This window comes from Motacilla alba, chromosome 6, assembly GCF_015832195.1.
Source record: "Motacilla alba alba isolate MOTALB_02 chromosome 6, Motacilla_alba_V1.0_pri, whole genome shotgun sequence".
Classification (NCBI taxonomy): Eukaryota; Metazoa; Chordata; class Aves; order Passeriformes; family Motacillidae; genus Motacilla; species Motacilla alba.
Window position 1 is genome coordinate 34,782,942 of NC_052021.1, and position 15,344 is coordinate 34,798,285.

Below are 15,344 nucleotides of genomic sequence, written 5' to 3' on the forward strand. Positions count from 1 at the left end.
CCCTGACTCCAGACTGGATGCTTTCTCTTCCTTTCCCTGTAAAACTTAGGGCACTACATCGAACAACGACAAGTGGCCAAAAGAGGGGAAAAAAAAAAAAAAATCAATCCGTAATCTGATTTGAGGGTTTTGATTTCCTCTGATGAGTTTCAATTTCATTAAAAGCAACCTTATTCGCACATAAAAGAACTCCTTGAAGGGTAAAGCGGGGAATTGTCTCAGAGAGTATAAAGAAGCGGCGCTCCTTTGTGCGGCCGGTGCAGGGCATTAATTGTGGGGCGCGGCGGGTGCGCGGGCGGCGGGTGCGCGGTTATCGGCGCCGCGATCTGCGCGAGGGGAGCCGCAGCACAAGGGCTCACATTCAAAACCCACTGCGGGCCCTATTGACACCTCGGTTATCAACAGCCCTTATTATCTGCTCGGCGGCGGATCGCGGCCCGCCGGTGACAGAATAAGCTACAAATCACTGCTGGGGCCTTTCTGCATTCTCCTAATTGTGTGTATTCTCTGGGAAAAAAAAAATTATCGCCGGGCCTCTTGTCTTGATGAGAAATTGACATTTTCTGGCGGAGCCTGGCGAGGACTATGTGGGGAGATAAGACTTATAGTTGTTTTAAAGGAGTGCAGCCATTCTTTCAGAGGCCTCTTTATTGCTCTAGTTGACCCACTTGATGAGTATGGATTTCATGAGGTCTTTTTCAGCATTTGAACTATAAAAGGTTCAGAATGACACCACCCCTTATAGACAAAAGATAACCTTGCCCTTTGAATATATTGATTCTTTATTAACTAGGCTGTTTAATGCAATGAAATGAGGCATTAGATTGAAGCCTATTTCAAGTGCTTTGAATAATCTTTAAAAGCTTGAAAGACTTTTAAAAGCTGCTCTGCAATAATTGGCATGTACTTTTAGAGACTCTTATTCCTTCGTTTTGATTAAGGAATTTTTATCATCTTCCTGTGTCTAAACTCACTGTGGGCTGACACAACACATTTCCTCAGCAGGGCTCTTACCCAGATGCGTCGTAGGTGGTGGATTGCTCTAGGAACTGTCGTATGTGGGTTTTCTCCTTTTGTATTTTCCTTGCATTGAAAGTTAGAGGAACCATTTAGATGCTTATTATTCAAACCTTTGAAATAAAACTAAAAGGAAAAGTGCCAGTAGGCATCATGCAGACTTTCATCCCTAAAAACCAGCTTATTTTTTAGTGGGATGCATCTGATTATGCCGCCTTTTAAACGCGATAAACACACACACTCAGAGTAGAACAGTTTTCAATGCATAATAATAATAATAATAATAATAGTAATAGTAATAATAATAATCCAAAGTGTTCTGCAGCTTTAACACCTCTTTTCATCAAACGAGTTCTCATCTGATATGAAAACTATGGAAATGCTGGAGAAGAAAGGAAGCATGGTTAAAAATCCCGGTTTTCCTGTAGGTTGTGACTACAGTGACCGAGTTTTACCTTCTCCCCACGCCATCCCTGAACCACGGGCAGCCAAGGAGGGGCTGGGACACACAGCGTGTCCTTTGGCACTGCATCCACACGCACCACTCCATCCCTTCACTTTGGAGCTCAGAGGTTCTCAGTGCCCTCTCAAAGTTGTCAGCAGCCCTCTGATTAATGACCGGATCAAACTCCAGAACAAACTCCCCGTTTCACCACCACGGGCACTTGCATTCCTCTGCCAGACCCATATTCCTGTGAAAATGCCCTTTTTTTTTGGTGGTGCTGGTCGCACACAAGCATGCAGGAGCACGTTTGGTGTCTGGGATGGTGAACTCAGAGCTGTGTATCAGGCAAAGCTTTGCAAGTCTCTCCAGCTCTGAGGTTGCATGTGCCCACCTCATTATAAATATATTTTTGCACCCATTATATGTGCATTGCACATATTACGGCCCAGAGGATGAAATATTTGTGCTCAGTATTATAATTAGCAAAAGAATTTGCTTCCTTCTCAGCAGTTGAGAGACCAGCACGTTGACCTTCAGTGTCAAACCACCACATGGAAAATTTGGGTTGTGCTTTGTTTAAAATAACTTTTCCTGTTTACACACTTTTACAATATGATATTAAAATAGTAAAAGAAAAAAAATTCTATTGTTACCTTTACTTTACAAAAAGCCTGTTGGAAGTGCACCATTTTGGTTAAATAAGAAAAAGAGATATTCTGCAGTTATCTTCACAAAAAGTGAGCAGTTTTGGGTAATGCTTCACTGAGGCTGAGCAACAAGTGATTGCCACTGCAGAGCAGAGATCTCCTTCCTCATCCTCCTCCCAGGGAACTGGAAAGACCACATCAAGGGTTTGGGCTTTTTCATAACACAGGAATAAAAATTCTGATATTTAGAAATGAAACCCCCAGTGTTGCACTATTTCATTCGGTGTTTAGTCAGTTTTTTTTAATAATCAAACCAGATAAAATTACTAAAAATGAAATTCACAGACAAGAAATACTTTAATTAAATATTGTGTAAAATGAACATTTTTTTATACAGTTAAATATATGAAAAAATGTACAGATAAAACAATCTTATTGTAGGGTCTTTAACAGTAAAATCTACCATTTAGTGAAGCTTTCCGTCTGGAGACAATGAAGCGATGAGTGCATTGACTAATTAATCTAAAACACAAACAGATTGCATTTATGAAGGAACTTGCAGACTTTCTTAACATGTACACGTGACCTCTTTTTTTATTTTTTTTTTTAGAGCAAAACCTTACTTAGACAAAATATAACGGAGGCAATTCAGTTCCAAAGTGACTTCTCAGGCTTTCCCACCTAGCCAAGCCTTGGCCGTGCTCACAGAGCTGTGCTACGCTGAACCCTTTTTCTAAACCTTTCAGTAAAAGCTTGACTAAAATGTGCATTTTTTTTCCGCCCAAAAAGAAAAAAAAAAATACAAAAATAATAATAATAAAAAAATTAATAATAATTAACAAAATGATCCCTCCTTTTTTGGTTAAAAGGTGAATTCTGCTGCAGTTTGCAACGTGTTTTGCAGTGCTGCGCTGGCAAAGGATTTAGTGCAAAGTAAAAATAAAAACAACTCCATGTTCCTCTGGCTGGATTTGGCACTGAGAGCCACGGAATACAACGGAGGTCATTCCAGTTTAAAAAGTACCGTCGGCTACGGGTTGATTACAAAAAGTTCCCTAAAAAAAACCCCCAAGAAACCTAAATAAACAACTCCCAGACGTTAAAAATTCGGTGTGATCCTGATTTCCCGTGAAACCTTCCCCGGTTTTGAGCAGAGCAGGGTTTGGGAGAATGCAGAGTGCAGCAGAAAATCGACACATAAAGGAGGGGCAGAATTGTACACCAGGATTGTGCTTTTTTTTTTTCCCCCTTATTTTTTACACCAGAAATCATCCAAATGAAGTCGTGATTAACAATTGTGGTGTAAGCCTGTGATAAAACAGCACAAAAGTTCTTCAAAGAAGTTCACTTTTAAGGCATCAGAGAAGTTCATGTGGCAAACGTTTTAATTAAAACATCAGAAGTGAATTTATTTTTAAACTTTAGGCCTCTGAATTTTTCCAGTAAACACAGTTCAGCTATGTGGCAAAGTCATGGGTGGCAGCTAAAAATGACTTTTTACAATCTTAAAAAAAAAAAAAATTAAAAATAAAAATAAAAATAAAAAATAAAGAAAACAAACAAAAAAAAAAAAAAAAAAAGAAAAGAAAAAATGCAACCACAAAATAGATTCATCTTTTCTGTGGCTGTATCACATGCACATATTCTACTAGTATTCATTACAGCCATGTGGCACAATTTTGATTTGACTATACAACAAACGACTTTTTCTTTCAAAATTATTTGTTCTGATAACTTAAAAATAATATAAAAATAAACAATGAATTTGAATTTTTGAAAAAAAAAATTAAAAAAAGAAAGGATGGAAAGGCTAAACAATAGCAACCTTATGAAGTACAAATGAAATGCACAGACACTGATTTATTTAAAAGAAAAACATGAAGGCAACAGTTCTTGGCTTAATGCTATTTTCAGCATCACGATACCAGGCCAGGACAAAAACCAATACATACAAGAACATAAAAAAAAAATGATGAAAAGCAATATACAAAATTTCAAAGATAAATACAATATTTATAGTTGATATGTTACAAAATAAATTCCCTTAGTGACTGCAAGTGTTTATGTGAAAGAAAGTGTTGCAATGGATAAGACTATTTTATTCCTTATAGCGGTCATAAGGAATAAAATCTGCTTTTTTTTGTCTAAATATTTAAGTGGATCTGAAAAAAATTCAAGACAAGTGTATAAATATTTAGCTACAACTTTGGCAAAATCACAAAAGTCTACAATTTTATAACCACATACAAAACACATTAGGGAAGAAGGATCTAGAAGTCAAAAGGACAATTTTCTGGTACAAGAAACATAGACTTCACAGTAGCCTAAAATGCAATAGTATACAGTGCTAGCAAAAGTTGAAAAAATGTTGCAGATCACACTTGCTTAACAGGAAGCTCTAGCAGTGGAAGTATATTTTTTTCATTTTTTTAAACCAACAGACAGTAGCAATTTCTTTTTTTTTTTTCTCTGTCAGTGTGCTTGTTGAAGGCAAGAGAATTCAATATCAAAGTTACAATTTCTAACTACAATAAGTTACAAAGTTCCATTTCATTAAGATGAAGTTAAGCAACGATAAACCCCCCCGCGCCCGCCCCCGCGCCCCGGTTTTTTGTGTGGTTTTTTTTTTTCTAATCATATATTCATCCTTTTTTTTTTTTATTCTTTTTTTTTTCCAGTTTGATGGCTCATAACCTCCTTGGCCCCCTTTTTTTTTTTTCCACCACAAAAAAATATTTCACATTATAGAGATACACAACCATTGTGAATCTAGTTATGAGTACAGAAAAATGTTCGGAGGCATTTTTCATCAGTGTTTCATGATAATCAAAATGGTGCATCCACAAAGTTTCTCCCAACACATAGCAAGTACTAGACATAGCCAAGACGTAATCAGAAACTTTATACAAAATAGGCGTCGCTTTTTCCTTATTCTCCAGGACTGAGAAATGTGAAAATATGAGAAAAATTCAGTCAATAAAATGGAATTGTTCATGAAGAAGTAGGTTGTTTTGCATGTAGATTCTTAATAGTTTAAATAAAATCTTTAAACAAAGTCTTTTTTTTTTTCTTTTTTTGTGGGTTATTTTTTTTGTGGGGTTTTTTTTTTATTTTTTTCCTGTAGCATTTCGATTTTGTTGCTGATTCTGAGTGAAGATACTGCTTCCATCAGCATGTCTTAATATACTAAACTTGTCCCCTAAGCCCATCCTCTGCAGCTTGGTGCTACGGTAGGTAAACAAAAGTGACTTTACATTGGCGGGACTACAAGCCCGGACATGGCTAAAAGAAAAAAGAGAAGAAAAGGAGCTGTTATTGGCACGCTGGGCTCAGAGCCACCACGGGACGGGGAGGGAGGGAGGATGCAGAGCCCGGCTCCTCCACGGCATCCCCAGAGCAAGGACCACGGACTCCTCCCAGCAAAACACACCCCGAACAGCCTCTCCTTGAGCGAGGAGCTCTGCGGGCAGAACATCCCCAGTTCCCCAGGCTCAATTCTCTCCAGGCTCCTGACAACTCCTCTGGCTGTATCCCCATCCCCACCAATCACCTCTTCATGCCCTGGGCAGAAAACCTGATTTTTCACCATTCTACTTCACGGCAAAAGCAGGACTGAGCAAGCCAAAGACTCTCCAAGACCAAAACCAAGAACTCTAAACCTTCTCCCAACCCTAGAGCTCAAACACTGTAAAAAGACATGACATTAATACCCCTGAGCAGCCATATCCTGGGGTTTCTGAACAGATAAAGACTGAGATGCCAGCAACCACTGTTTTTTCCTAGTTAACTCTTTGGTAGAAGCACAATTTAGACAGTCTTTAATTTTAGTGTTGTTTAATTTTTGCCGTAATGATATTTCTCATTAATTTATGTACAACAGATATTAATAAATTTGTTCGCGTAGCGATGTGAACTTCAATTTCTCAGTTCATTAATTTCAACAATATTAATTTCTTTCAGATTCGCCATTGCAGCTTTACGGTTTGGAAGAGCTGCGGCTGTACACATTTCACAGGTAGCACCACCACAGCCAGCATTGCTCCAACAGCTGCACCCAGAGCCCAGGGCAGCCCCTGGTCCTGCCAGAGCGTTCCGTGGATTTGGATGGAGTCAAACCTCCCTAGAACACAGCTTAGGTGATGTTCGTGAAACAGGATAAAGTCTTCCAACTCTGCCATTTTTCTCCCCAATTAAATGTGCCAAAAATGTCAAAATCAAAACAGAAGTTGTAATTTTTCAACATTCTTCACGATGAATGTTTAAAACCCAACCAGCGACTTAAGTTACAAAATTTAACTGGAGAACAGTGGTTATATTGTTTCTATCCAAAATATTCAGTTTCCTTATCATGTTTTCAGAGAATCACAAAATCATTTAGGTTGGAAAAGGTCTCCAAGATCACCAAGCCCAATCCGTGCCCCAGACTGGGGGCACCTTGTCCCCAGCTCACAGGACTGAGTGTCACCTCCAGCAATTCTTTGGACTCCTGCAGGGATGGGGACTCCAAACCTCCCTGGGCTGCCCCTGCCAAGGCCTGTCCACCTTCAAAAAATCCTTAAAAATAAACCCTTCACTGAATCTCCTCTGTTCCACTGTTCCACCCTTGATCAGCCCAGGCCAGCTGATGACCTCGCCCTGAGTTTGGACCTGCCAAACCCCTGCTCTCAGTTTGGCTTCTCCTGTGGGATTCAGCAGCAAATCTGTCACCATGGCAGTCTGGTTGTCTGGGGTGCACCTGGCCTGCGGGGAGCAGGAGATCAGTCTAAGGAATGGATCAGTTTAAGGATCAGTTTAAGGATCAGTTTAAGCTGTCGTGGAATCACAGGATCACTAAGAAAAGACCTTTAAGGTCAAGTCCACCATCAACCAGCACTGTCATGGTTCATCACTAAACCATGTCCTCGAGTGCCTCATGCTGCAGTTCAAACATCAGCTGCTCCACCCCTGGAAGTGCCAAGGCCAGGCTGGACAGGGCGTGGAGCAGTTTAGGATAGTGGAAGGTGTCCCTGCCCACGGCAGAAAGTGGGACAGGATGGGCTTTAAGGCCCCTTCCAACCCAAACCATGCTGTGATTCTGCTGTGTGAAAATTTAGATTATCTGCTGCCATATTTTTTCTGGAGGAAAGAAAAAATATCTCAGCTCTTTAATTTACCCATTTTTGTTGAACTCTCTTTGTGGCACAGTCTGGGGGGGGGTGCAAGGTTGGTGCTCCAGATGTGCGTTCCACAATTTATTTTAGTAGCAATCTTTGACAATTGTGAATTTCTGCACTGAGCTTCCTGCTGTGCAAATTGATACCAAACGCCTTCTTAAAGAAAAATGAGCTGCTGAGTTTTTTAATAATAATTTTAATACTTTCATCTGGAGGAAGACCAGAAAATTAAGCAGGATGCAATTTTAAAAGAATATAGAGAGCCTTTTGCTGTGCATTATTGTCCTATAACCAGAGAGCAATATCTTTCACAATCTATAGAAAGCAAATTACAATTGAAAACCAAATTTTGAACACATATTGTGCTTCCAACTTTGCAGCGAGCCAGTAGTCTCTCACTAAAAAATTTCTTTTCTACCTTTAATGTTCATTGTTTTAAACAGGAAAAGACTCTCTGCCCTAAGGAACACACATGGCAGGATCCTGCCCTTCAAAAATTCGTGTGAGTACTTGACTTTCTGATCATAGACTATGGAGGTCACGCAGAGTCAACAAGATTGTGGCTTTTTGGACATGGCCCAAAAGCCCTTTTCTGTAGGCTTGCTCACAGGAGTGAGTCAGCAGGGAGAGAGTTCTCCTCCAAGAGCTGCAGCTTCTGACTGCTGGCCCTCCTTAGGCTGAGGATGGCCATGCAGCCGGCATGGGTGCACCAAGAGGGAGGGGTAAACATCAGCCCTGGCTGGCATTGCCCCCAGCCTGACCTCTCTGAGATCTCCCAGATTGTCTTTTTCACTCTTAACTTCTGTCTTCATTGCTGAATCACCAAATCCCAGAGTGGGTTGGGTTGGATGGGATCTTAAGGACCATCTCGTTCCTGCCAGGAGCAGGGACCCCTTCCACTGGAAGGTGTCTTGGATCTTTTTAGCAAAAAAGTGTCACCTTCAGATGTCTCCATGCCCACTCTTGGGCAGTAGGTCCTACAGCACAGAGAGGGTTTTGGGGTTGTGCTTACAGGCAGCAGGATCTTGCTTCTGCTGTGGTGGGCTCGGGTGGTCCTGATGCTCAGGGTTACATCAGCACAAGCCAGAAATCAGAGCAGCTCAGCTTCTGTTTAACTCTTTGTTAGGGGGCAAAACAATCCCCCTGAGGCCCAGCTGGAGCTGCTCAGTTCTGCTGCTCTCACCAACTTGGATGTACCACAAACAGCATTGCTCCCACACGGAGATACCCTACAGTGGCTTACCCACCAGGGAAGGGCAAATTAACCCCCAAATCCCTGCAAAAGGACCACCCCTGTCTGAATTCTTATCCATTCTTACCCATAAACTGCAGGATTTGCCTCTTATGCACCGCCTGGGAGCTCTTACTGCCCTCCTGGCTTGCCTGAACGTGGCCATTCCTAACAGTGACATCTCCTCAGCTGTGGCTCAGCTCCTTCACTCCCTGCCCTGAAATGAGGCTCTGCACTTGAAGATCACCAAAAAAACTTCATCTACCTTGGACTGCAGCTCTTAAATTCCATATTTTAACTTAATGTAGAAAATGTGCTGATCAGAATGCTCTCAAGGTGATTGTACAGAGGCCAGAAAGCAACTAATTAAACTTTAAAAAGAGTTCCCTGACAACAAATGACTGAGAAAATAGGAAGGAAGAAGCAGAAACTCCCTAATGAACTCTATGTATCAAATGCAGTGTAGATAAGTACCACCACAGGAGTGTTGGCTGGTTTTCTTGACGATGTCTCATGAAGGAAGGAGCTGACAAACTCATCCCTTCCTGCCCCTCAGCCCTGGCTGCAGCTCAGGCCAAGGAGGTGGCTGAGATCTGTGAGGATGAACGGGTGAATCTGAGGACTTTCGTGAGATCAGTCTCAACTGACTCAAAGCTTTGGGTGGAAAAAGGGATGGTGCCTCTGCTGGGATGGTGAAGGAGCTCACAGAGGACTCCTGGGTGGGGAGGTGAAGTGGTGCTGAGGCCCTGGCAGAGGGAAAGCTGTGACTGCCCCATCCCTGGCAGTGCCCAAGGCCAGGTTGGACTGGCCTTGGAGCAGCCTGGGACAGGGGAAGGTGTCCCTGCCCAAAGTTGGAACTAGATGGTCTTTAAGGTCCCTTCCAACCCAAATTATTCCAGGATTCTGTGATTCCACGTCAGTTGCCCAGCTCCCACAATACTGAGCATCACCCTGTGGGGCTGTCTCCTGTGCATAAATTATGCAATTTTTTTGTTTGCCACAACCCTGGAAGTTGGTGCTCCAACTGCCAGGCCAGAAGGACATTCTGCCTCTTTCTCCGTGTCATTCTGCTCAACACAAAATGACTCAGGTTCACCTGATAGAGGAAAATTGACAATTTTTATTTAATTAATTATTTATCTATGTATTATCTATTTAATTTCAACATTTGGTTTTCAGTTCAGCTGCTGATGCAAAACCCAAAAGGATGATCCCAAAGCGATGCTGCACGGATTGCAGCATCCAAAATTCAGGGGTTGAAGGCATGGTTGGGTCTTCACTGGGCTCTCTGGGCACGGAAAAAGCTTAGTGCAAAGCGAGGTTGGGCTCAGCTCAAGAGCTGAATTCACGACCTATTTAGCAAATCAGTATTGGCTGATTCCAAGTCATCTTCTGAGCTTTACACAAACAGCATTTTGTACCTGAGGATGGAGATGTGCAATTACTGGGGGCTTGGGGAGCTGCTAAGGGATATCGGGTGCTCATCCAGCCCTCCCAGTTCTCCTTAAAACCCCACTTTGAGGTAATCTAGAGATTTTAAGTACCTAAAACCTTGAGTATATGACAGGAAGACCCTTAGTCACATGCTGAAATGGCAAAAATCTGGATAATTTTAATTTAGATCTTTAAATAATTGTGTTTATCAGAGTAAATCAAAATCAATTAGTTGATCTTTCTGCTTCAGATCTAAGCTGTATGTTACCACATTTATATTATTTTTTATTTTACTTTTGTCTAATTTTTATTATTTATTTTATCTCATTTTTCTTTTTCTTTTCATTATTTTATTGCAGTATTTACTTTTCATACCAGTGTCTTCTTACAAAAAGAGGAAAGTAGGACACTGGATTATTTTATGAATGGATTATCTTTTTTAAGAATAGGGATATAGTTTTCTACTTAGAGCAGTAACACACTGAAGCTTCCACTAAAGAAATACCCAAAAAACTGTTAATTTAATTATCCTTCCTTTAGTATCATGCTACAATGAGTTTGTGCATCTGGATTCTCAGCTCTTTGTTGACCTGAGTGCATAGCAAGGTCTCGGATGGATTTTTTGGGCCAAGAAATTAAGAGCAAGCTACAGGAAGATTCATTTTGAGATGCTGGAGTGGATTTGGGGCGGACAGGCAGCTCTGTGGGAATGGGATGATGTCTCTCCAAAGTGCCTTCAGCACCCCACAAAATGCTGGTGTCCAGGATTGGTTTGGCAAATTAAAATCCCCCTCATCTGTTTGCCCGTGAGTGCTGGTTGGATTACGGGTGTCATGGTGACACAAAGGATAAATAATCCTGTGCTGCTGCTGCTGCTTAGCTGAGGAAGTCAAGAGGAGCGACGACCTCGGGATGAGACTGTCCTCAACCCTTCCTGGTTTCAATGGGATCTGAAGTGCCTCAATTTACTGCACTGTGCACTGAGACTCCACCAGAGGCAACCAAACCTTCCCAGTGATTCTAATGCATGTCAAAAAACCCCCTAAAAGTGGCAAAATTGGCTACAAGTCTTCCTTTTTAGGGTGACTTCTTTGTTTGTGTTTCGGTGCTCACATTGTGCCATAATTCCTCCTGCCCCACACCCTGCAGGTGACCACGCACATTCTGCCACTGATTTATCAGTTGTTTCTTGCATTACCCACATGGAATCACATGGATTATATTTTAAAAAAAGGGGGAATATTATAATTGCCTGCCCTGATTAAAATATTTAGTTCATTTAGGGATGTAACCACTCTAGCACCACAGTAAGAGCTGGCACCACCAGAGCATGCAGACCACTGCACACAGGGCTGCCTAGTCCAGGAAAGCTCAGCCCACTGAGTAAGGGCTTAACCTGACTTCTATTAACTTGACATATCTAAAATCACTACCGCACCCTATATAAAGTGAGAAATCACACCGTGTCCTGCCAGAACACTGCTGGGTTTAAACACCCACAGAAATGTGTTCAGAAAACATAAAAACACCAGGAGTACACAAACCCTCCAAGAGGCATTCCGGGATACAGTCTTCCCTTAAAATTTAAGGCACAAACTCCTAAGGGAAAATGCCAGAAAAACAACTGGTGTTTGCTCTAATGCAAGCATCAAAAATGAACTAAAAACCTGAAAATCTCAGCAGACCATTCACTCTACCCTATTTCTCTATTTCTCCCCCTGCTTTTGCATCACTACAAGAGCACTGAGAAATCCAGCCAGGTACCTTTATCCCCGAGAGAAAAAAAGCACAAAAAAAAAAAAAAAAAAAAAAAAAAAAAAAAAAAAAGAAGCAGAGCAGAGAGAAAATTGAGAGAGATTGGGCTCACCTTGAAGTCCATTTCCATTTGCACTGGTGCAAGATGGTGGAGGAGAGGCTTGGGGCCTGACAACAGGAGCGAAGGCGCTCTTTTGTTTCACTGCAGAGATGACATTGGCAGGTGAGAATGAGAAAATGCCGTGTGTACTGCTACAGTTTGAAGGGAGGGTGACCGAAGAGGCTGCCATGGTAGGGCTTGACGGCACTACTGCAATAAAGCAAAAATAATCAGGACTCAGATTGAGGTTTTCACGGCAAACACGGAAAAAGAGAGTGATAGGGCCTTGCCTCTTAAAATATATATAGAGATATATATATATATATAAAAAAAATATATATAAAAAAATAAAAATGAAATGCCTTGGCTTGGCCACTCTCTGGATAACAGGCAAACTCTTTTGTGTTGGACTTTTGTTACGAATTGCGCAGTCCAATTTTTATTTTGGTTTTTTTTTTTGTTTCGTTTTGTTCATTCTTTTTTTTTTTTTTCTCTATCTGAGATTGTATTCTGGCACAAACAGATCAATTTATTATTTTCATTTTTACGTCCAGCCTCCAGAGTCACCCCTCCTTTTATCCAGTAGCTGACAATAGAGGAAATCAAAACAATGCAAGGAGTTGATTTTGTAGTAAATATGAATCTATATGATGATGTGTTACCAAAAATAGACACTTACTGCCATAAGGAGAGTTAGCTGAGGAGCCATTAAGAAATCCAGGGGAACCTGGTACACCTAGATTGGGCATGCCGGCATTGCCATATCCATTCATGCTATTGCTGACTGTGTTGTAATTGGACTGCTGAGGAGTACTGCTGGGAACATATCCTCGCGGGGAAACACTGCTTGTGTTGCGACTGTAACCTACTGTGTTAGAAACCCCCCCACCCCAAAAAAATAATGTTATTTTATAAGATAGACTTAGGGCTGGGGGGTTTCCTCATGCAGCATATATTACACAGTTTTAATTGATTGCACAGCTTTGCTCTGAGTTGTCTCTCACTGCCCTATCAACTCTTGCAGCTTGAGATAACCTTATCACGCCAACCCTACTTAAATCATCCGCGAGCACTCTATGTTGTCTCTCCTCTTAGCACAGACAGCCAACAAAAGCTCTCTTCGATCCAGCTGTGTCAGGTGCCTTCACGTTTGTCTTTAGGAGCAATTATCAACAGGCTCGAGTCCCGCTTTGTACCAACACACTGCGTGAACTTTCAGCCTCTCCGCACCTTCAAATGCCAGAGCTGACAAGAAAAACTTTTTTGTTGCGGTGATTTACTTTAAAAGGCTGTTTTGGGGTCTTCATTTTGTGATTGATATTTTTTATGCTAACAACAAGCTTTCGTAAGGTGTAGCCATCAGTGAAAACTAATTCAAGAGCAAGTACAGAATTTTATAAGGCTTATTAGCTTGGAAACGCATTAAAAGACAATCTTTTTAGAAGAGGAAACATAGCGGAATCAGGATTTTAAACAACAATTTGTTCCTATCTGAGCAATCAATTTAATAATTAGGTTGCAAGCAAAAAAAAAATATGCGTTTGAACATATCTAATAATCCTGTTTCCCTCCTTTCATTAGTATCAAAATTAATTTTAAATGCAATATGCTACATGCATTCTCAATTACAACAGGTAAATTAAATCAACTATTACTTTTATTAGTAACATATATGTCACACATGCCTACAAACAAAGTATTTTAAAATCACAGACATCAAATTAGATTTATCTGTGTAAATATTCCAAAACCAGGTGGAGGTACCGAGACATAATTATTTTATAAACCAACCATACACGCTGTATATTTACTGCGAATAACAAAGAGCTTTCTACACTTTGCCAATTTTTTTATTTTTCCCCCCCCCACTGGAGATGCTTTATGATAACAGCAAATGAAAGAACAGGGAGAATTAAATATTACGAGAAAAGTTAAAGACGGCATTTCATTCCGCGCTCAGACACACGGCTAGGGGGACAGAGAGAGGGAGGACACGGCGGAGACATCAGCTCGCACGAACAGGCCAAAAGCAGCCAACAAGGTGAAGGATTAACCCTTGAAATCCCACCTACCTTGGTCGTTGGCTTGCGATGTTTCGGAGACATTGACGGCGAGCTGGCTGCTGAAGGAGTTCACGCCCATCATGCCGGTGTGGGCGGGGGTGTTGGCTAGAGTGGGGATCTGGTTGTGGTTGCGGGGCACGCTGTACAACGCCTCAGCAATGTCAGCTGCTCGTTTCAGGATTATTTCCTAGAGAGACACGAAACAAGCACTGACAACTCAGATTTGTGCAAATGCTCCAAGTCGTAACAGCACAAAAATTTACAGAAGAGATTCACGTGGAATTATAGAGAGGGTGGGGGATTTGCTGCTTGTTCCAACCACACCTCCTGCTTTTCCTTCCCATGCCCAATTGCTCCTCAACACAGTAAATACGAAGAAAGGAAGAAATTAGCACAAAACTCCAGTTTAGCGCTGGAAGCCAGGTGAAAATTGTCACACGGGCTTTATGCGCCCAAGGCAGGAGTTGTATTTTCAGCAGTTTGCAAAATACAGTACAGCTGATCCACTCGGCTGAGCAGATTTCTTTAGGACTTCCCATTAGTCACTGTATATTTTGGCCCCAGTTCAAGGTTATTCTCTTGCCTTAATGCTTGCTTATGCTTTTGGCACCTTGCACATAATTGTCATTTCTGATAGGCAAACGAGCAGCGAGAGGAGAAGGGGAAGATGAAGCGCTTCCCTCGGAGCATTGCATCACATCACACTGCCCTCAAGGTGGCTGGCAAAGCCTGGCTGTGTACAAAGGCAACGTGCTGATGCTCTGCCAGCCCTGCACAGAGCAAGTATTGATCTACACGTGTCGGTGTGGGAACAAAGAGCGCGCCGCTGACCTACCTGGTTGTTATGGGGCATCCCATATAGGGCTTCAACAAGGTCTGCTGCTCTCTTAAGTAATACTTCCTAAAGGAAAACAAACAACCTGCGTTATGTTTCACTAAGACAGGAGCAGTGCAGCAATGTTGGCAGTTGTAGCATCTCTAATTGGAAGGAACTGATAAAGTGGATAAAATACGTCACACGCCGCCCATGTGCTCCCGCTATATTTAGGGGATGTATTACAAAGATAGGAAGGTATTTTATTTGGGAGGAAAACAGGGCTTGTGGTCTGAAGTCAAAGTTAGAGACGAGCCTAAAAATAATATTGCATTTTACATCCAGCTGTTCAATTATGATTGACTCAGAAAGGTGTTTGCTGCTGTAGCATGTAGCTCTCGTGCTGAATTAGTGAAATCAGTGCTTGAGGTTTAATGATGTAGTCTTATGGGTATTAAACAAACAAACACATGGTAGAGATATGAAAGGCACAGGCATCACATTTGGCTGTTAATTCCTAGCACTTTAGTGGTGAAGAACAATAAGTAATTTTCCATATCTTAATTAAACTGGCAGAGTCCTTAAAGACAACATCTCACCCCTAATTCATGCCCCAAATTTGCAAGTGAGTTCAATGCTTATTCCTCTTTATTTTGAACAATAAAGTGAATTAACTTGGGTTAAT

The 15,344-nt window shown here is 41.5% G+C and overlaps 1 protein-coding gene across 17 annotated transcripts in view; it reads right to left on the reverse strand.

Annotated features, from left to right (window-relative positions):
- Positions 1–2,450: 2,450 nt before the first annotated feature.
- Positions 2,451–15,344, reverse strand: part of EBF3 (EBF transcription factor 3) — a 131,764-nt gene continuing 118,870 nt past the window's right edge. For 5 of the 17 annotated variants that reach the window (XM_038140398.1, XM_038140397.1, XM_038140403.1 and 2 more), the window contains 5 exons: positions 14,681–14,746; positions 13,855–14,032; positions 12,462–12,650; positions 11,795–11,992; positions 2,451–5,391 (listed from right to left, as the gene is read on the reverse strand). In XM_038140398.1, the coding sequence (XP_037996326.1) occupies positions 5,360–5,391; positions 11,795–11,992; positions 12,462–12,650; positions 13,855–14,032; positions 14,681–14,746 (663 nt within the window). In that variant the 3' untranslated portion in view covers positions 2,451–5,359. The remainder of the gene's footprint in view (positions 5,392–11,794; positions 11,993–12,461; positions 12,651–13,854; positions 14,033–14,680; positions 14,747–15,344) is intronic. The other 12 variants (XM_038140409.1, XM_038140408.1, XM_038140407.1 and 9 more) reach the window with 4 other exon arrangements.